Below are 22,894 nucleotides of genomic sequence, written 5' to 3'. Positions count from 1 at the left end.
TAATGCTGATGATAGTGAAATAGTGGTAAAGAGGTTTTCTTTGGGGACTATTTTGCCTTATAATGCCCTGCATGTAGCTCATATATGTTTTATGTTAAAAATTGACCTGAAACAACAGTAAAAAACAATGGCTCTGCCATCAGGCAACATATTTCATTTATATAGTTTTCTGTGGGATAGCTTTTAAGAGGCTCTGAATACTTTGGATGTCTGGTCCAAAAAAATTTCACATTTCACATCGAAGTATTCTGAATTATTTAGTTTACGTATCTACATACTTAACCATTAAATTAAGCAGAAAATGTGAAAAATGTATTCTCTTTTAACTAGGCTTGTCTGTAACAAAGTCAGCACACAAATTTAGCTGACAAGCACTGTAGCCTCAGCAATCTTCTTTGAATCAAGCTTTAATTGAGTTCAACTGCTAGGGCAGCCACTAATGACAAGAGGGCTAGTAATGTACATACAGGACATAATATATATCATTAATATATGTGCTATTTGTGTTAAATATTGGGGTGGTAGAGCTTATATAAATGTCTCAGTGAATTGTAGGGGTATCTCTCATATTCATGTCCTCACAGCCATCATATTTACAGCAGGAATCTGTGCAAAAACAACAGTGTGTGTGTGCGTGTGCAAGTATACATTCATATCCAACTGACAAAATGCCTTCCCTCCTCAGTGATCTATTCTGCTCTAAATCTTTTGTTCTTTAGTGTGTGCAAACCCTGCCATAGTCTACTGTTTCTAAGCAAACAGCAATCCCACATTTGTCTACCTTACTAAAGATGCCTGGGATCTGTGCTGTTGAGAGAGAATATCCCCTCCCTCTACAAAAACAATTCTCCTCAGTGAATCCCCGTGTGTTTGGTGAGTAATAACAGGAGGAAAGCTAGTAAACACTAGCTTGCTCCATGCAGTGATGTCCAGCAGGTTACAGGAGCAGATGAAGCATGTAGTCTCTCACCAGGAATCTCCTGTTATATGAGATAAATGCTCTTGCTTGTAACTCACACTCACACACATGCCCCTCACGCTTGAGGGGGTGGGCTTTCAGCTCCTCCAGCTATAATATGTGTAGTCTCCAGTGGGCTGCAGTGTTAGTTAAGGAAGAAGTGATGGACGAGAGGGCCTCTGCCCCGAACACATTATAGTAGCTGTCTGTAGAAATGGAGACTGCTGTGATATACAGCCACTGAGACAGAGGAAAAGGAAGCTAGTAGATGGCTGTTGCTGTAAGGGTGAGCGCAATGGGAAAAGCACAAATCTGTGCCTACTAGAAGGACAGTGTCATATGGTGCCCTGTCTAATGCTAAAGACAAGTGCTTTGTTAAGAGTATGGTGCAACACAGTAATACACCAACTCATTCTGCAGTAAAAGAATTTAATACATTGATAGCTTTAAGGGGAATTTCACTGATTTTTCCAAAATGTCAGCATAATTATATTGTTAGGATGTAAGTCATTTGGTTTGATGTGACATGCTCTATTCACAGTGGTGGACACAGGAACCAGACTGTCTCATGAACTGAGTGTGTGGCTTTTAAGCCTAAGTCTAATATCTGGTCCGCAACCAGAAGCATAAAATACACTCTCGCCATGGTTTACGCTCACAATTTGCAACATTGTTTGAGAAAGTGCCCTAGAACAATATCAAATCATGGTGTATATGCAACAATATAAAATGATTATTAAACAAAGTAGTCCACAAAAACTAAAGTTATTTCAGTGAAGAATATTAAATAGGTCAATCAAGTTTTATAATAGGTTTTATAACTTGAGTTTTACAATTTATAATATAAAAATATAGGTCAATAATTAACATAAAGTAAATTCTAATCAAGAGCAAAAAACAAACCAAAAAATGATCTCAATCCAGGTTGTTACATTAGACTGCGTTTAGAGTGTCTGCATTTGAACCACGAGGACTAGTAGTACCTGGCAGCTTAGTGTACACCGATCAGGCATAACGTTATGACCACTTCCTTGTTTCTACGCTCATTGTCCATTTTATCAGCTCCACTTACTATATAGGTGCACTTTGTAGTTGTACAGTTACAGACTGTAGTCCATCTGTTTCTCTGCATACTTTGTTAGCCCCCTTTTACCCTGTTCTTCAGTGGTCAGGACCCCCATGGACCATCACAGAGCAGGTACTATTTGGGTGGTGGATCATTCTCAGCACTGCAGTAACACTGATGTGGTGGTGGTGTGTTAGTGTGTGTTGTGCTGGTCTGAGTGGATCAGACACAGCAGTGCTGCTGGAGTTTTTAAACACCTCAGTGTCACTCCTGGACTGAGAAGAGTCCACCAACCAAAAATATCCAGCCAACAGCGTCCTGTGGGCAGCATCCTGTGACCACTGATGAAGGACTAGAGGATGACCAACACAAACTGTGCAGCAGCAGATGAGCTATCGTCTCTGACTTTACATCTACAAGGTGGACTGACAAGGTAGGAGTGTCTAATAGAGTGGACAGTGAGTGGACACAGTGTTTAAAAACTCCAGCAGCACTGCTGTGTCTGATCCATTCAGACCAGCGCAACACACAGTAACACACCACCGCCACGTCAGTGTTACTGCAGTGCTGAGAATGACCCACCAACCAAATAGTACCTGCTCTGTGAGGGTCCATGGGGGTCCTGACCATTGAAGAACAGGGTAAAAGACCAAAAGTATGCAGAGAAACAGATGGACTACAGTCTGTGATTGCAGAACTATAAAGTGCACCTATATAGTAAGTGGAGCTGATAAAATGGACAATGAACGTAGAAACAAGGAGGTGGTCATAATGTTATGCCCGATCGGTGTATCTTACCTACGTAAACACAAAGATCGGATCAGATTGACATTAAAGTAATTGCACTGAGAGCCAAAAACTGGATCGGGACATCCCTTTTTGAACTTAAGTTTGGTCAAGGATAGATTCAAGTTTTTTATTCCTTATCAGGTTGATTGTTCACATTAGCAAAATACTGCCGTTCTGTCTCTTTTTCAGGACACAGTTTTTTAAGTCTTTTTAAAAATATTTTTTCAGTTCCATCACTGGATCCTAATGAGAAACACAGCTGATGGCTTAGTTCCTCAATAAAGACAAAAGCCTCAGACAAAAAAATTGGGGATGAGCATCAGAATACCATTGATTTGACAGACAGCGATTTGTTTAGAAAATCCAGAGTTTATCCTTTAAGCCATAGCATGAAATTTATAATCTGAGCCTCAACATCCTTCCTAGATTTGGAAGTACTATGTACAGTAAGTTCAAATGTAGGCTTATATCAGTGTTTATAATCTTTGAAGTGCTCTGGGCAAATTTATGTTTCTGCTGGCCTTTGTAACTCCACTCTAGAGAACATCTCTGCATGCACACTCACAAAATCATAAAAAGAGCCATATGTTTCATTTAAAAAGTACAGTGAGGTGAGGTATTCCTTAAAAATGTGGGGACTAGGTAAAAAAATCTAGTGCCTCTCAGTACTCCACAGAAACTACTCTTCACCCCATTCCCCAGGCAGGCACTGAATTTGTCACTGCTTTTTACTGCGTATCTCTTTGAAGGACCAGGCTGAAGCCTGGTCATGGACCCGTCAGGCCACCAATGACAGCGAGACAGACGAGAAGCAGCTCAGTGGCGTATTGTTTCCCTCACTGTCTGCCAGATTCTGTCAGAGCAGCAGCAGCTGACGAGAAGGTTGCCTGCAATGGCTCATTCAGTTGTGATGATGTTCCAGAATTCCAGCGCTCGCCACAATGCAATTCCCATCGATTCCCAAAGCTGCGCGTTACGTAAAGGTCAATCAAGGCGCGCTGTGCAAAATGAGGCTGAGGAGAGATTGAGATGATTGGTGCGAGCCTCAGGTCGAAATATTGATACATTTTCTGCACCTCACTCGCCTAGAGTAGATCAATATCATATTCACTGAGAATCCTAAGCAATTTGAGAAGCAAGCGATCTGCCAAGATTTCAGAAATTGTTAAAATATCTCTTTAACTCTTTAGTCCTGAGGCACAAAAATGGCTCTTTCTGCCTTTTAATCTACTCTCTCATTTAACCCCATCAAACTGAACATCTCACCAGTAATAAATTCAGAGGAATGGGTAATGTCCCCTTTAACTTGTTTAAATCTGCCTTTACTGGAGTTGGGATATAAATAAAATGTATCAGCATGTGCAACTGGAACTTTCAGTGTGCAACCATATTTTCTACCATTATATAATGCTGTCTTTATTGTTGGATGCTCTGTGATCTTTTCTGGTAGCAAAAGCAAGCAATCTTATTCAGAATGCAATACAGTTTGGTACTTATTATTGCTTTGTTTAATCACTAATGATGAAAAATGCTGAGGTTTCAGGTTTGTCAGACCACATTGTTTACATATCAAATGAATGCCACATTTTTCCAGGTTACTTTTTTATTACTATGACCAGTGTGGACATGCAAACAGCCAGATTGCTCTACCGAAGTCTCTGAATGTACTGTGACCATACATTAGGTGAGATAGGGTTAATTAGTATTAATTTGTATTAACCTGGCATTACCAAAAACTGTCAACCACATTAACATATGACATGTATCAGCTACTATGAGAAGTAACATCAGGTCATGTCTGGACACATTCCACTTTCCCAGTATGGTTCTATGTATTTGTTAGAGAAGGGGGTTAGATTCTGGCATTCAGACCCGACCCTTCTTTGACCCTCCTCCTCTGGGTCTGCACTGACAGATGGACTGCTTCTGCTCTAGTCTTCGGCAAACCTGAAACATCACTGAGGATCTTCAGCTTTTTCCTCCAAAGCCCCTCTGAGAGCATCTCCCCTCACCCTGATAATATCAAACCCTCAGCCCTAGCAGCTGCGCCTGGCAAGCTATGAAACCACTCTGTTTCCATAATCCTCCCCATCACCCTGGGAAGGTCCAGGAACCAGCTTTGCCATTTTGTGAATGCCATGCTTGCCAAGTAACAACAGAGACCAGCCCTCATCTTTCATAAATTAAAGCCAAAAAATTAAGCCTTGACGATCAGCCTCACTGTATGCTTGGCACTGTGCCAGCACAACATACGAATAAGAAGGAGAACATGGTAGCTTACTCTGAGGGCCGTGATGGTGGTGGGGTCTCGGATCCTGCCATCCTCGTCCTTTAGGTTATAACCTTCTGGCCGCTTGTCTCTCTCGCTGATCTTCCACAGCTTCACGGTTTTATCTGCAAGCAGTAGGGATGGACTTTCTAACCATTTTTGCTATTCAAATTTCAGCATTCACAAACGAATAATATTTGATTATCCAAATGAGACAACATTGAAAAAAAGAGCGTTCACTTTGGATTGATGTGTGCTGCTAGTATAAAAGGTCTGTATAGGCAGTTTGGATGATTTAGTCATTTATTTTTATTTTTTTAGGCCAATATCACACTTATTACCAGCTGATCTACAGAAAAACAACTTGGAGACTTGGATCTGCCCAAATTTAAACTGTCCGATTTTGTCATTTGCTTGAAATATTTCCATATAGACTAAAACTCTTACAGTACTGTGCAAAGCCCTTTATTTATTTAAATTACAAGACTTCAAGTACAGGTTATACATTGTACAAGAGTTATTTGTGAGGAGGTTAGATATAGATGCATAATGAAGGAAAAACTGAAAACTGGAGAAAATTAGACACAGAGAAAACATCAAAAACCTGGTAGATCACCAAAATTACAGTCATCAGATAAACAGTGCTTAAAGCTTTCATATTTGAAAGATTTTATCATCTTTAAAATGCAAGTCCCACTCTTGCTTTAGATCTGAAAAAATCCACAGGCGTTTTTGTCCATCACACTACTGTAAGAAGACAACTCAATGCTATGGGTGTGAAAGGATGTGTAGCTGTCAAAAAGCTGTTACTAAGAAAAACAGACAAAAGAATCTGCAAATTAAACAAACAAGCTGCTGACGTTCTCAGAACAATGGACTGAGCACCCAGAGTCCAGACCTCACATCACTGAATGTGTTTGGGATTACTTGGATCATGAGAAGCAGGGAATGCAACCAACTTGTAAGACTGGAGGTGTGGTCTCCCTTAAAGAATGAAAGCTGTAATAAAGAGTGGACACACTAAATGCTGAAAAACGTTACATTATATTTACAACCTCATTTCCAAAAAAATTGGGACGCTGTGCAAAATGTAAATAAAAACAAAATTCAATGATGTGCAAATCAATTAAACCCTATATTTCACTGAAAATAGTAGGAGGACAACATATCAAATGTTGAAACTGAGAAATTTTATTGTTTTTTGAAAAATATATGCCCATTTTGAATTTGATAAACAACACATTCCAAAAAAGTTGTGATGGGGGCATGTTTACCACTGTGTTTCATCACCTCTTCTTTTAACAAACTCTGTAAGCATTTGGGAACTGAGAAGACCAATTGCTGTAATTTGGAAAGTGATATGTTTTCCCATTTTTGTGTGATATAGGATTTCAGCTGCTCAACAGTTCGGGGTCTCCTTTGTTGTATTTTGCATTTAATAATGTGCCACGTTATCGGTGGCGACAGGTCTGGACTGCAGACAGGCCAGTTTAGCGCCCGGACTCTTTTAATACAGAGCAATGCTGTTGTAATGCACCTGGATGGCAGCATATGTTGCTCCAAAACCTGAATATATCGTTCAGCATTAATGGTGCCTTCACATGACGTGCACGTCACCCATGCCATGTGCACCAATGTACCCCTATACCATCATGAATACTGGCTTTTGAACTGTGCACTGATAACAAGCTGAGTGGTCTTTAGCTCGGAGGACACAGTGTTCATGATTTCCAAAAAGAATTTCAAATGTTGATTCGTCAGACCACAGGACACTTTTCCACTTCCCCTCAGTTTTAAATGAGCTCAGGCCCAGAGAAAGTGGCAGCATTCCTGGATCCTGTTTATATGTGGTTTCTCCTTTGGGTTTTAGAGTTTCAACTAGCGTTTGTGGATGCAGCACGGACAGTTTTCATAGACAGTGGTTTTCAGAAGTGTTCCTGAGCCCATTCAGTGATTTCCTCTAAAGTATCATGTCTGTTTTTAATGCAGTGCCGTCTGAGGGCCTAAAGATCATGGCCAGCAAATACTGGTTTTTGACCTTGTCCCTTGCATACAGAGATTTCTACAGATTCTCTGAATCTTTTAATGATATTATGTACTGTAGATGATGAAAAGCAAAAGTTACGTTGATAAACGTTATTCTTGAATTGTTGCACTATTTGATCGTACAGTCTTTCACAGTGTGGTGAACCCTTCCTCATCTTTACTTCTGAAAGACTCAGCATCTATGGGATGCTCTTTTTATACCCAATCATGTTGCCAATTAACCACCAGGTGTTTTTTTAGCATTACACAACGTTACCAGCCTTTTGTCGCCCCCATCCCAACTTTTTTAGACCCTGTTCCTGGCATCAAATTCAAAATGGGCAATGATTTTTTAATTAACAATAACATTTCTCAGTTTCAACATTTGTTATGTTGTCTTTGAAGCATTTTCAATGAAATATAGGGTTTAAATGATTTGCACATAGATGCATTTTGTTTTTATTTACATTTTTCACAGCGTCCCAACTTTTTTCAGAAATGAGGTTGTAGTTGTTGAGGCTTCTGTGTAATTTTATTTTTTTATTTTTATTCTAAAAAAGAACATGACTTAAACTTTTACCTAAAGTACTTAATGGCTGACTGGAAATTACATAAATATAGGGTGCTCTCTGACGTCTGCAAAGTACTGTCTCTATTTTGCTAAATATAGGACACAATATCAGCTGCTTGCATCCTGACAATCTCTGTTGTTCTACATTTATATAATTTTTGTATTCCAAACTACACATGCCTTTCTCAAATACCATATTTAAATACATGAACACTAAGACTTTGGCTATCTGTATATTCAAAAAAACAAGCCCATATACAGCATGTTGAAGACAGAGCGATGGGAAGGACAGTGTAAATTATAGCCTCAGGTGGCGGGGTCAAAAGGACAAGTGTGAGACACCAGACTGACTAGGCTAAGACAACAGAGAACAATCTGCTGATTCACTGAAGGAGAGCCAGTAAAGAAAGTGAACGAAGCTGGCATGACACGAATAGATAAAAGATACTTCAGCTAAGATCAATATCTCTCAATTAACCTGATTAAACCCTCCTGTTGCCTGCCTCTCTTAGTACAGTGATGCGTCCAAACATAGCACAGCGCTTTCGTGCTGGCCTTTTGGCACCCTTTCTGAAACTAATTAATCTACAAAGAAAGTGAACACCTACTGCAGCTTAGCAGAGGTCAGCGAACTGGTGAATATGAGAGTTGGCAACACAAGGCTAGAAACACTTAATTCCCTGATGCCACTTTAGCCCACCACTGAATGACTCAGCATTTTTCTGAGGCTCAGTAACAGCTGCTCAATGGGCTACATGATGGATGCTGGGTGGTTGCAGCTGCAATAGTGTGCAATTCAGGTCTTTGGGGACCTAAGAGTACTATTGTTATTTTTCACCTTGCCTTTAAATCTGAAACTGTACCACTGCTTCTCAATCGCAGTCCAGCAGACCTTATGCACTGTGCAATTTTGCATTTTTGCTGCTCTGGCACAACTGACTCAGCACATTAAGGGTTTAATAATCAGTTGATGAGTTGAATCAGATGCGTTACAATATGCCAAACACAAATATATGCAGAGCATAGAGGCCCTAGGACTGTAATTATTCTATTAATATTATCTGTGAAACGCTTTAAGCAATTATTTCTATCTAACAGTTAACTTATTTTGCTGAATTTTTACAATTTGAAAGTCTTGACCAAATTTATATACAGCCTTAAGGTGAGAATAAAACTGATCTGACTTGCCATTGGTGGAGAGGAGGAAGTAGGCAGCATTCTGTTGAGGCAGCCAGCGGATCTTGTTGATCTTCTCCTCAATTTCCAGGCTTTTCAGGTAGTCAAACTCAGGCTCATGGCTCTGAAAAGTGCTGTAAACATTGTATTCCCCCCGCCGGTGTGGCTGATTTTTACTCTGCAAAAACAGAAAAATAATGGTCAGTTTAGCTCATGTCTATGATCAAGTAAGCAAATTGACAGGCAGCTGTTTGTGATGAATAAAATAATATAACTTTATAACTTCACTACACATATAGCCTACAGACAGACTGAATTATTGAGCTAAAAAAAATATCATCATATTCAGTTTTTTGTTTTTGTGCAGTTATTTTTGTAGTTCTTGGTCATTTATGGCTGAAAGCCCAGGACGCCTGGCAGTAGTACTGCAATGCAGTGGCACATCACTGCTTTTAAGTGTACATTTTTTCTCCTGACTCTTTCTGCAGGCAAGAGAAACAGAGCATGATCTTTAGCCAGAAAAATGGTCCACGGTGGTGGAATATCTCAATAGCAGATCTGTGGAAGCCCTAAGGGTCAGCTTTCTCCTCATGAGGCATCTGAATCAATTGGCAAAAATCAGACGAGCTGAAAGAAGTCAGACACCTTAATGGGAACAGATTTAACCTCAGTGGGGGGTGATGGTTAAAAGGGGTATGTGTGTGGTGGGGTGAGCAGGAGATACCTCTCTGCTGTGAGAGATTAGCAGATACCGTGAAACAGCTTTAAAGAAGATAATGATAAAGGCGACATCAGGAAGAGAGACCAGGTACAGTATTTTAGATATTACATTTATAAAGATTCCTTTAAATTTGCAAGAATTAGCGGTTTGAAAGCAAACAAAAACAGCTACATATGTGAGTAGGTCAATAGTAGGGATGTGCATTCTGACTAATTATGATATTCATAGGAGTTCATGAACAGATATTTTGTAACCAGGAAGAAAGAAAAAAAAAAGAGTCAAAAAATAGAAAACAGATTTTGGCTGAAATTAATGAAGTAATGCTTACTTTTTTGGGCAACGGCACTAGTGTCGCACAAACATTTTTGCTCGACGCAAAGGAGTATGAAAGATGTTTTTTATTCCAAAAAAGAGGGAAACTGAACGGTTTTCAACTCTGTTTCAGCATAACAGAGACTGCCTCATGATAAGCTACTGAGCTAAAACTACATCTAACCAGACCTACGTTAACCTGAGCCTAACCTATTTAATGATAAGTAACACTGTCTATGGCCTCTAACTCATGTCTCTTAACATGTCTTCAGAAACACGCTCACAGTCAGTGTTTCAGAGCAGCGAAGTATAAGAAAAAATATTTACTCGCAAATACAAGCAAAACTTTCATGTTTTATGTTTTAATAAATACAAATACCCAATAGTATTACTGAATTAGTTATAACTAATTATGTTTACTGAGAGCATAAAATTAATCATGTACTTAAATGACCACTATCATGTGGTGAAAAACAAAGGCAAAGTGTATGGGCCAGACGCTGAGGGTACTGCTTTGATGAATCTCATAATAAAAACTGGTGCTGTCAGGTTTTAATCAGCATTTTGAGTGATGACAGACCGGTCTGAGCCAGTTTTGAACAAATTATTGTTGGGCCAGGGCCAGTTTTGGACACAAAGCTTGATGATGTGGTTCGAGTTGGGTCTGGGTTTGGATACAATGGGCCTCATTCACATGTATCTTCCTTAGAAGAAGAAATTTCTAAAGAACAGTTGATGAATGATTCCCACTGTTGAGTGGTCTGGTTGGGCTCTGTATTCAGACTGTATTCAGGTAATGTCATCCCATGGAACTCAAACCATATTTGAAGGCGTTCTTGCTCCTATAGTTTACAAGCTAGAACCATAACAGGGTCAGAGTTCAATATGTATTTCAGACTTTTAACTGACTCAGACTTCAGGCTAAAATCCCTTTGCTTTGAGTGACCCTATACTTTAATTATGTTTATTTTATTAAAACAAATGACTGAAGATTCCATTTTGTCACTAACAAAACAATCATAACACTACCGAAACTTTATCAAATATTTCGGTAGTGATTGTTTCTTTATTTACAATCTTAAGCTAATTTTAAGCATAACTCAAAAATAATAATAAAAAAAAAAACATTTATCTTTCCTGGAACTGCAGTTCGGACTAAATCAGTAGAATGGTCCATATTTAGTAAGGTTATATATTATAAACCAATGTACACTAAATTATTTTTCCTCCAACCCTTTTTCTTCCTTTTTTCACCCCATCGTCATCTCACATCTACATCATCTCATATCTACCTATTGATTTTGAAATATATATAAACAGTAGGAGCATCAGAGGACAAAGAAAAAAGAAGGCAGAAGATTTGAACTTCAAAACAGTCCTCAAAGTCCAAATTCATTTAAACAACCAAAGCAGCAGCCAAGGTCAGGGTAGAACAGAATAGTATAGAGACAGAATTAGCAGACTGTATCAATAAGGTCTCATTCAAAATTAGCATTCTAATACTAATAGAAAGTTGACTATTGTCAGAATACTATCAGTCAAACGCCAGAAGTTTTACAAAATGTTGAAGCAGGGGCAGTACTAAGGTAGTAATACATGAACGCACATGAATGGAAAAGCCACCTAGACAGCTATCTGCAAAATACCCTGTCAGCATGCCGTATTATTTAGATGTAAGAAGCCTTTTTGAAACGTATGTGGTCATTGCTGGTTAATGATAATGAAGTTCATATAAGTGATTTTGCAGTTAATGCTCAATCTTTTGTTTCAGACACTGTGCAGAAAGAAAAAGACAATCAAGGAATAACACACATGTAAAGACTTCATGTTGCTACTAAGATGTATTTAAAACCTATTAATTGTAATATATGTCAACTCTGTGTTTTCAAAAATGTTGTCAGCATTTTTCTACATTAAAACATTTCATAAATTCCTTGAATAAGTATGAAAATTAAGCGTTTGATTGATGTGGTAAAATCTGTTTTGTTTAGAAAATTTAAATAATTAAAGTTATTAAGTAAGAAAAAAAATGTTTCCTTGAAGTTAAATATTTCAAAACCGAAAAATGCACTGCTCGCTATGGAGTAAGTCTTGCATAAACGACCGGTAGAACTTGAAACAGATATATAACAATGTTTTCCATGGTGACAAAGAGTTAAATGGGGGTCTGCTCGGATTAGCGTATAGGATATGTACTTACCTCCTGCTCTCTCTGGAACACCACCACTCGACCTCCTTTGTCCCCCGTGGCCAGGAGCTCTCCAGTGGAGTTGAACTCGACCGTGGATATGATGTCAGCTGGGGAAAGAGCATAAAAGACAAAACATCAGTGTTATGAATGCTGAGTTCTGCACCGTCTACAGTCAAAATATCCTGAAATGAGGGGGAAAAAAAGTGTGTCTGCCTGTCTGAGCTGCCTGCATTTCAAACATTTTTGTGCTGCATACGTTAACAGTATGTCAAGAAGGAACTTGCACCACCTGATTAACCAGCCTCAGCGTATGAATTCACTTGGGTCGCCAAGGCAGCCATCTCATGTCACACATGATGAAAGGCACCTTCAAGATGATGTCGAGACCGACCAGTTCTATCTTCAACCTACCCCCCAAAAACCTCTTCACTACCGCTTCACTGTTCTATTGATATGCAAATTATTTCTCCAAATAAGACCTACTAGTATAATTCCAGTCTAGATAATGCTGAGACAAAGGTCATCTTAATAGGCACAAGACTGACATGTACTACAGATAGCACTGGGTGAACACACAGATGTAACCAGGGTATTTTTATTTAACAATGTACATATGGTATATGACAAGGGTTCCCTAACTGGATCCTGTAAATTTTGGTGTTTTCCCTTTTCTAACAGACCCACTCTTAACTCAAGAAGAGCTTGTTAATTAGATAGTTATCTGCATCAGACCTGTTAGAGGCAGGGAAAACACTAATGCCTTGCCCACAGTGGTGTGGATTCATGTGAGAAAACAGCATCAAGAAGTTGTACCCTTAGCATTTTTACACTGTTTTTCAAACATTTTCTGTTCACACACACACTGATTACAGGAAAATGCCTATTTTTAGGATGTACACGCTACCTGAGCCAGGCAGTTTGTTGTGGTGCACACTAGAAAAGATGACTAAGCTACGTGACAAAACAAAGTCTATGACAGAATTAAGTATGCAGAGATCTGTCATACAGTAGTAAACAGTGCTTTGTTTTGAATGCAGGAAGGCTATGTGCATAGCTATGTTCAACTGTAAATGAAAACATCAGATATCAGGGACAAAAAAGTCATGCTCCATTCTGGAAATGTTGGTACTGAGATCATGTGACAATCTGGGGCTCTTACATGGTGGACATGTGCTCTTTTTCGGACCTAAACCGTATCCGACCGGGATGTGGGGGAGGGTTTAGTTTGCTTACATGATCACCAAATAGGCGAATACAGTGCATGATTTTGAATGCACCATTCAATATCAAATCATTTATCTAATGATTTATAAATGCTAAACAGCTACAAACTAGGATAGTGGCGCTTGTTAGCATTAATAATTAGCTTAGCTAACATGATAACATCTCTGCTCACAATACAACATGACTTAATTCTGAGGGAGTGAAGTCGAGCAGCTGGTTTTATAGGGACATAAAGGTGAAATTAAACCTGTTTTTGGTCTTTTATCTGTAGCTAGATCAGCTAACTTAAGGTTAGCTTAGCAAGCTGGCTACAGAGCCAAACAGTGCCACATATTACAGTACAGGTTTGATTCTGACTAACTGGTGCTCTGCTGACACAATTTTAGATGATAAAAACTAATATCTGACAGAGCAAAAGTCGAATGAGTGACAGAAAGCTGAAATAAAGCTTATTCTGTGGTGTTTGGGACCATAGAGTTTTAGTTAGCAGGCCGAATGTGTGACACAACACAGGCTTGGTCCCAGCCAACTGATGCTAAAATGACACCTGTTTAGAAGATATGTGATAGTGTTAAGTCAGCTGCATGGATAAAAGTCGAAACTGATCGTGTTCTGTGGTGTGTGTAGCCGTTGCTGAGCTACTATCATGCATAAGACCACCCCACATCCAATCTTGATGATGTTCAACACAAGCATAACAAGAAAGCGTTTTCTGTATCCACATACAATTACATATGTGAAAATGGTCTGCTGAGTACTGAGCACTAGCAGGTGAGAGGATCAACAAGAAAATGCAAGAGAATACAAAAGGCTGGAGTTATGTTGAAATAAAACCTATTCCAAAACATCTTCCCAAAGAAGAAGTGCCTTCTTGAACTCTGGACCAAAGAAAGCATCCAAACTATACTTGTCAAGCTGTTTCGCAATGGGTAAAAAGCAATTCCAAGTAAGACGGAAAGGATTTATATGTCTTTTCAAAAGGGAAAGTGAAATTGGATCTCATCTGGTCACATTGGGGACGCATTTTAGTGAAGAGTGCAAATAGAATCCGGCCAAAATATATTCAGATATACTTGTACTGGAAATACTGGTATATGATACTTCTTCTAGTATTTTAAGAAGAACGGCGATAAAGTCACCGCCTTCACATGCTGGACTGAATGTTCATCAGAATATCTTGTTTGTGAATACAACCCAGTGAACACGGTAGACGCATGAAGTACACAATATATGTAATATGTGTTGAGCATTAATGCGCAGACTAAATACTGAATGACTATATTTTGGTATAATTTATAATTCAGTTTGAGAACACTACTGCAACTTTCCAAAAAGCCTTCTTCTCACGTAGATGTTTCCGTTGCAGTTTATGCTGCAAGCCTTCTCCCAACTGGCCCTCTTTTCTGCTGCTGCCTCACCTGTATTTGGGAACAGCTTGCTCTAAATAACGAACATGAACACCACTGTGAGCGACCCACATCCAAGCCCACAAATGGCCGAAGCTGCTTCAGAGAGCCTCACTGCTAGATGTATTCCATTGTGAGAAGTTACTGTGTCTAATCTCTTGCCCACCAGAGGGGAAAAGTAGGCCAGAGTGGGATAGTTAATTAAGGCAGCCCCTCAAATGCCGAAGAACCCCAAAGAACAGCGGCTTAGGAAGCTTTCTTACAGTGGTCTGTGGTCCTGTCTGTTCAACTGTCACCAAACACGTCTGCGTCCATGTCTGTACATAGATCGATGTTTTTTCCTGATTGCTGATTGATTTATTATGCCAATAGAAGACCTTTTTTTTACTCATTCGGTTCCTTGATGTTCTTGCTGGTTAACCAGACATGGGCCGCTGGTACCTTAAGGATAATTATTAGCTTCACAAAAATTTATTAATCAAAAAAAAAATTTCACCTTGTGAAAATCAGCCTCCTCCCCACGATATGCTCAGCTTACCCAAAGCGTTCCTGATATACATCACCATTCCAAAAAGAACGCTGACTTAGCTAGTACATGATCGTATTCCCTTTAGCTGTATCAGACACCATATAATCACACACATGGATACACAAGGGCAACAAAAGAGAACTGATGATGACTTCTATAGACCCACAAATGTTTTTTTCACTAGAAAACCTTGGTTATAACTCCCTGAACTGTGTGGGATGCAACTGTTTCCTACCTTTGACACATCTTCCTTGGTCCTCTTCAAGGAGATGCATCTGTTTCTCTTGCTTTGGAATGCACTGTTGCTATGCAATCCTTCCGAGAGAGAAAAGGCACTGTCTCTGCTGCGCTAGCTGCAATTCTCTCTCTCTCTCTCTTTCTCCCTCTCTCTCTCTCCCTCACCCTCTCTTTCTATCACGCTCTCCTCTCCCGTCTTGCTATCACAGGTAGCTATATTTGTAATCGTACTGTATCACCTCACATTTGATCAGCTCTCTCCTCACATTTTCACAACGCACCAAACGCTTCCAAAAGCAGTCTGCCGGCCATCATTTGCATGAATCCGAGGCAAACAAACATGATGAGGCTTCTAAATAATCCCTTTGTTCCTTCAGGAGCTCGTCATAAACAGAGAGAGTGAAGAGTGAGTGTGGAGGGGGGGTGTGAAGAGAGAGAGCGAAAGAGAATCGGAGAGAGAGAAAGCGTTAGATTGTTGTTTTTCAGCCCCCCGACACATTTCCATGGGCTTTTATATGGTCTCTGTGGAGAATTTAAGTGCAGGATTTCCATGACAACCCTTTCCGGACCAAAGAAAAAAAAAAAACAAGCTTTATGCGCAGATTTTGTTCTTGAGGTTTGAGCTGGCAGAACACCAAAATAATTTAGAGCATTAACACCCAACTCAGTTGGCACATAACTCCATTACGGGAGAATTTCATGACTGGTGCAGACTACTGAGCCAACATCTAGCACTATACTCCACAAGCAGTGGCAGAAGTGCTTATGCTTTTACGATTCATAAGCTTGGAAAAAAAAAAGCTATTGCCCAGACTATGCTTTCGACAGTCTTTGTATTTGTCCACAGACCTCATGTAAGCGCTCTCATTAATTGTGTTAGATCCAACAGGCTTAGCCAGAAGAGATCGCCAAAGTGCTTAGCAGCCAGCCTGCACCGTACCCCATCTTAGCACAATCATAATGTAAGGGCTATTAGGACACAGCGACGTAATCAAATATCGGCAATGACTGACAGTAACCCAACACCAATTCTTGACAGGTGATAATATCTATGCTGGAAAAGAGAATTCACAGACAACTAGATTTTAGCCGAATTTAATTTAACAGGTTGCCAAATAATTATGGCTGTCATGACTACTCTAGGGCTGGCCAAACCGCATTTCATAGGCTTTGAATGCTCTTCAGTGCTTCTGAACGAGTACCCCAATACTTGTTCTTAATACTATCTTTAAAAACATTTCAAAATTAGCTAATTTTAAGTACGTTTGTTTGGTTTAAATTGATTTTTTTAATTAAAATACTCCAGTTTTTGATTTGTACCACAGTTTTACACATTTATACATCCCTTTTCACGAGGGATATCCCAAAGAGATGTGCTGTAATGTGTCAGACGTGGAAAAAGATGAGTCTAACTGCATTTCTGCTTACCTAGATAGCAGTGATGATACAGACGCCCTTGACGTCCTTAGCTATGTTTTTTCATAGTCAGTTTATCTGTTTATATCGATAGCAAAGTTGTTGCTCAAAAGTCAAAACTACAGCCAAACAACAGCCTTTTTAAAAGCTTACTTGTTTATTTTTTTCCAATTTGGAGACTTTGATTTACACATGGCTTGTTATTGTTCAGTTTAGTCCATTTTACTGGTTTGTTACCTTTTTTAAATGCTCTATTTCATGGTTACTAGATAACTAACACAAGTGACAGGAACAGTATCACAATATTTATGTGCAATGTTTTATTTATTTATTTCTTACTGTTACTGATGTTGACAACTGTCAAAACAATGGTTGTTATAGGACAATAATAGGTATACTTCCCTTTATCTCTGCTAAATGTTTTCCATATCATGACATACTGTCCAAGGAAAATTCTAGGCATTTAGGTAATCTTATGGTTCGAATGTATATGGGTCACTGACATGATGTGCATTTTTTTGTTTCCAAGTCCATTATTTCCCCCAAAATTACTTAATAAATACATGATATAGATCAAATTATTTAACAATACCTGCATCCATATAAAATTCATTTTAGTTTCTTTTTGACTCCAAAATCTACAAATGTTGGGTGGTGCAACAGTCCAAACATGTACATTGATTAAATAAACTATCAAAAAGGTAACAGAGTTACATAAAATTTTAAATCAAATAATTTTTCATGATTTTATAATTAATTACTTTAAAATACAAACTAACCGCGACCCAGAAGGATAAGCGGTTTAGATGATGTATATATGTATGTAAAATACAAACTATGTTGCAAAATAAGGTAATTTTAAAAATACTCAACACACTGAAAAGCATCTGTCAACAAGTTCTTACTTTCTCAAATGTCAAGCAGGACAACCAAAACCAAATGACTATTATTTTGATAAGCTTTTACGAAAGAGGGGCCAGGGTATTGCAACATAAAGAAGACCCCAAGTGACCCTTATTGTACAATGTGAAGGCCAGTAGCCCTTTCACCTTTTTTTAAAAACTGTCATTATTGAGTCGTGGTTAGAATGTTTTACCAAGTAAGGTGGTATGACCTCAGGAAAACCATGAAATGTGTAATTATTATAATTATATTTATTTATTTGAAACAATGTAAGTATAAACTCAAGTTCAAGGACAAAGGTTTCTAAGGGTGTCTAAGCAGATGTTTATTTAATTTGAGATTAGTCTGAAAAGTCAGGTGGCACAACCAGATAGGTCAAACAGTGCAACCAGACCAGCACAGTTTTAATAACTAAAACAGGCAATTACAAGTTTTGATAACACTAACTATATTTAAGATATAAAATGCACATAGATATAAATCCAAATACATATAGCATATATAAAAATTGTTTGAAAACCTTATTTGTCATTGACCTATATAACAATATATTAACACATCAATGTGAATAATAAAATTGCGATAATTAATTTTTAATATGCAGCCGTAGTGGCTGCAGAGTGATCCTAAAATAGGACAACTCGTTTGAGCTGCAAATTTTACACTGGTGTTACACTAACAATGGTACAGCTTAGCGAAAGCAGGCCCATGGTAACAAAAGGGGAGCTATTGTGTGCTGGGTTAAAGGGTGTTCTTTCAGACTGTCAAAGAACATTTATGTAAGAGTTCTTGGTGCTCTTGTACAGATACTCAATGACTTCTTATGGACCCCCTGATGTGTCTACTTTCTATCTTGCTCTCTATCTTTCTTCCACACACATATGAACCCAGCAGTGATAAGCTATTTCGCTCATTTACGTTCACGCTTGTTCTTTTTCTCATGAAAAGGCATTACACATCACACCCTGAGATAGAGCTGGAGTTTTCTCCAGAGCTGGAGTAGAACAGAGGACTTTCTATGACCCACTTCGCCACAGATGTGTTCTCCCAGCGGATTGTTCACAGAAGGCCTCGTACCTTGCTCACACGTGTACACACACATACAAGCATCGCAGATCAGGATTACTTCACCCGATGTACTAGTGTAATGACGTGTCAAACAACCATATTACAGAATACAAAGCATCACAGGGTGTAGCACATAGTCAAGGTGGACTGGGGGCAGAAATAATTACATCTAAATCATATTCTGATTCCTCACGGAAGCTGAATTCCAAATGAGTTCTCAGAGACACGAAACATGCTGACCTAATTAGGCCCCAGGAGAATCCAATTTTCTGACTTCTTTTTGGAGCATTTTTCATCGTTATCATCAGCAGGGAGCAGGGTGAGGGGGGATGAAAAACAGAACACAATTAAACATTCAAGGCGATATGAAGATGCTTCAGGGTGGATGGGAGGCTACCTTGTTATCGTGAGGAAAAAAACGCGTGAAGCCGTTTTATGAGCTGTATGTGGGCTTGCGTCGCATATACCCCACTTTGATCACTCTGTAGCCTATATAAAATGGTGAAAGGGTTAATGGAGTGAAGCTTCAGTCTGGCATGAAAAGGAGGCTTATATACTCGACCGCCAAAGTGTTATTAGGATGTGGGATTCCCCTGTCATTATTAACACATTAAGCATTTGAGGAACTGAAAGGGAAAAGCTAATTAATGGAGTCTGTCTGATGAGTGAAGTGCTACCGAGGCTTTGTCCTGTGATCATGCCCAGTCTGGCACACACGTTCACACATATACACACATACACACACTCCGACACGCACACTCTGAGTAGGATCATTGTGAAAACAAAGAGGCTCATTCCTGTCTGCTCCTGAAGCATACAATGTTTTCTTTTTGCCTTTTCTATCAAAATGCTGCATTGGAGAACTAAGCTTTTAAAAGAACCATTTGGGGTTGTGCTATATATGAAAACTTTTTGCTGTCAGGCATGAATCTTTCATAAAGACTAAAAAGTAAAATAAATAAATAAATGTAGAAAATGGAAACTTCTGTCACCAACCTTATTTGAGAAAGTCATGTATAAACACGGTGGAAGGAACCAAACACTAGAAATGAAAGGCCATTGACATTTCTTCTTTTTTCTCTCTATTAAGAGGACACTGATATGGGAATTCTGGGCCAAAGCGGATATCAGGTGTTTTCCATATTTGATACATACACGGTTGCACGGTTACAAATACTGATGTGACTCCGATATCATTCTGGATCTCTTCTTATTACAGCTACAGCTGACTGGCACAGTTCTTCAGACTTAAACAATCCCTGTTTAAATGTTCAAACTACAAGCCAACCAATTTAAAAATTACAGATACTAATTTTAAGGAGCTACAAATTAAGATAATTAGGCCTGTAATATTTCATACAGAGAACGTGTCATATGTCATATTAAGAACTGCTGTATCCGATTTGTCATTTTTCTATTGTATGCACCTATTAAAGTACAAGCCTATAAACTAGCTGGGTAGCTATCCTGCTTCCCAGTTTCCTTCCTTTACTTTGTAGCTACAACTAGTTTGCACTGACATTAAAAAATGACACTGCACTGCTGTGTGCAAACAATAAATGCCTACTACACAGAATCATGTCTACACAGAATCATGTGTAACCGTCAAGCACAGTCAAGAAAAGCAACGTTTCTCTTGAGAGTGTGAGAGAAAAACACTTACACGTTAAAATACATGCTAACATAGCACTACCTAGCTAACCAATAAAAAAAAAAAAAACTTTATTCTAAACATAGCACCCAGTTAAAAAAATGTTGTTGATATAACACCTATGATTTGTTCCAATAAATGGATTTCCTGCTTTATTTTATTCTTATTATTCATTTGGTTCAATCCAACTGATGAAAATACACTCAACTGACATTACTGTGTCACAATATGACGGTGAAATCAAAATCTTCACTGCGGTCAGCATACATAATTCATAAATTATATAAATCATCTTAAATAACTGAAATCAGGCCATCATGTAATAACTGTGATAGGCCTACTGATAATACCAGTCAATATAATTTTATGAGCAAGGTTAATCACATTAGAGGGGCAGATTCATTATAGTGTAAAACAAGCAACTTTGAAGCCAAATCTGTCCTTTATTAGCAGAATTTTGTCACCACAGATAAATCTTTGGAACCTCAATATCGGCTGAATATTGCATACACTGGACCCTAGACTGCACCAAGAATCTACAAAGAGTATTCCCTCTCATAGAGGAGGAAATGTTCCCTTGCATTCAGTTTATATGACATTGTTATGGTATCAGAGATCTGTCTTTCTCAATGTATGTTTTTGTTTGCTTACATTTTTTGTAAGCTCCTCTTCTCTCACGTCCTTCTGACATATGTTGCCATGCAAGATTTCAATTTGGCTTTCAAAGGGGACCGCAAACCTGCCAGGCTTTGAACAACCCTGTATTGCCTTTGACACTTGAATGGACAGTTTGGCAGACCTTGAGTTGGAGCGAGACAATAAATCACAAAGCCAGCAGAGCTCACAAATGCTGTGAGGTTAGAGGTCGCCATGCTGCATGAGAGTGGAGCATCCCCAATAACAGAAATCTATTTCAAATAATAACATGGGCGAGGAAAAAAAGGAGCAAGTTCATCATAGAGCCCAAGCACTACTTGCTCTCGTATTATTACAAATGTGCAAGAGAGATTGCAGATCCAGTGCGCCCTGCCAGCCATCTTCAACTGGCTGATTGCTGAGAAGATTGGATCCCTCTGTGTCTTCTGTATACACAGCATCAGCAGGAGATGAAAGTCTAAAATTAGAATGAAGCGGATGCAGATACCACTGGATTCCAGGATGGCCTGAAATTGATGTGGAGAGGGTAGCAGGGGCACAAGTATAAAAGAAGAAGGCCATTTCATTATTAAAATGAGAGACAATGTGTTTTCATGGTTTCATTTTTGCCCATTTGAAAGGCACTAGGAATCTGTCAGGAAATAATTTTATTTTTTAATAAAATGTATTAAGGATCCTGGGAAACAGCTCTGATATTTTTCCCTGACATAGTTCTACTGCATGCATAAAAACATCCAAGGAAATTGAAAAAAAGGCTATCTGCCACAACTGGCTGACCACAAGAGAAGAGATGGGGGTGTGGGGCGAGTAGCAAATCTGACATTATACTAAAAAAAAGCAGATGTGCATTGCCGACCACAATGAAGTGGTTTGCCGACAACAAAATACTGGCAAAAATCAACAAATTTGAGAAAGAATGTTTCACGTAGTGATGCACTGAACTGAAAAGTCTTAAACAAAACCGAAATTCAGGACATGATGGACTGAATATCAAAAAACAAATAAATAATTAAAACATATTACAGTATGTAGATTGTGGTATGTGCCACATTTCCAATGAACCAGTGTCGCTGACAAAAGAGAAGTGTTGGTTCATTTTAGGCAATGAATTCCATTATTTGTTTTGTACTTGCATTTCTATAGATGGCGTGCCTTGCTAGTCACTTCCTTTCTGGTAGGTTTGCTATATTCTGCATATCAAGTGGAATGTTGTGTTCTCAAGTGGTGTCAAGCATGCAGTGGAGAAGTCCTTGGACGTTGTACCTCTCTTGATATTCGGCATGAACAATGACTTCAAAATACTTGTCTAATGTATCTCTTAGAAACTGTGAAATGGTTCCACATGGCTGACAATTTCACTGCTTATCTGCTGCTGCACAAACCATGTAAGCACAAAAGAGTGAAAAGAGGAAAAAAACAGCATTTTTAATTATTAATTAATTAGCACTTCTTTGTAGGCATATTTGATTTTGTTTTTTATTAGTCCTTAGTCATAACCATTATAAACCTTATTCTGAAGCTATTTATCCATGACCACACTCTGGGTAATATTTGCTGTAGAATCTTGTGGTTAATGTAACTGCAATGGATCAAATATCAAAAATATGCCATAGTTGGGAGGCCGCTGACTGTTGCATAAGTTCAGCAGGTAGAATACTAAACGAGGATGACATGAAACTAGGGTTTCATGCATTGCTAAGCACCTGCATGTTTAAGAGATTACTG

At 38.7% G+C, this 22,894-nt stretch overlaps 1 protein-coding gene across 3 annotated transcripts in view; it reads right to left on the bottom strand.

Annotated features, from left to right (window-relative positions):
• Window positions 1–22,894, bottom strand: part of ppp2r2bb (protein phosphatase 2, regulatory subunit B, beta b) — an 88,916-nt gene that overhangs the window by 13,159 nt on the left and 52,863 nt on the right. For 2 of the 3 annotated variants that reach the window (XM_036587617.1, XM_036587618.1), the window contains exons 2-4: window positions 12,088–12,185; window positions 8,867–9,032; window positions 5,095–5,207 (exon numbers count right to left, since the gene is read on the bottom strand). In XM_036587617.1, the coding sequence (XP_036443510.1) occupies window positions 5,095–5,207; window positions 8,867–9,032; window positions 12,088–12,185 (377 nt within the window). Of the gene's footprint in view, window positions 1–5,094; window positions 5,208–8,866; window positions 9,033–12,087; window positions 12,186–15,472; window positions 15,829–22,894 lie in introns of those variants that run through there. The other variant, XM_036587619.1, reaches the window with a different exon arrangement.

This window comes from Colossoma macropomum, unplaced genomic scaffold (assembly GCF_904425465.1).
Source record: "Colossoma macropomum unplaced genomic scaffold, Colossoma_macropomum, whole genome shotgun sequence".
Taxonomy (NCBI): domain Eukaryota; kingdom Metazoa; phylum Chordata; class Actinopteri; order Characiformes; family Serrasalmidae; genus Colossoma; species Colossoma macropomum.
Note: the sequence above shows the minus strand (reverse complement) of the source record. Positions and strands in the feature narration are given on the sequence as shown.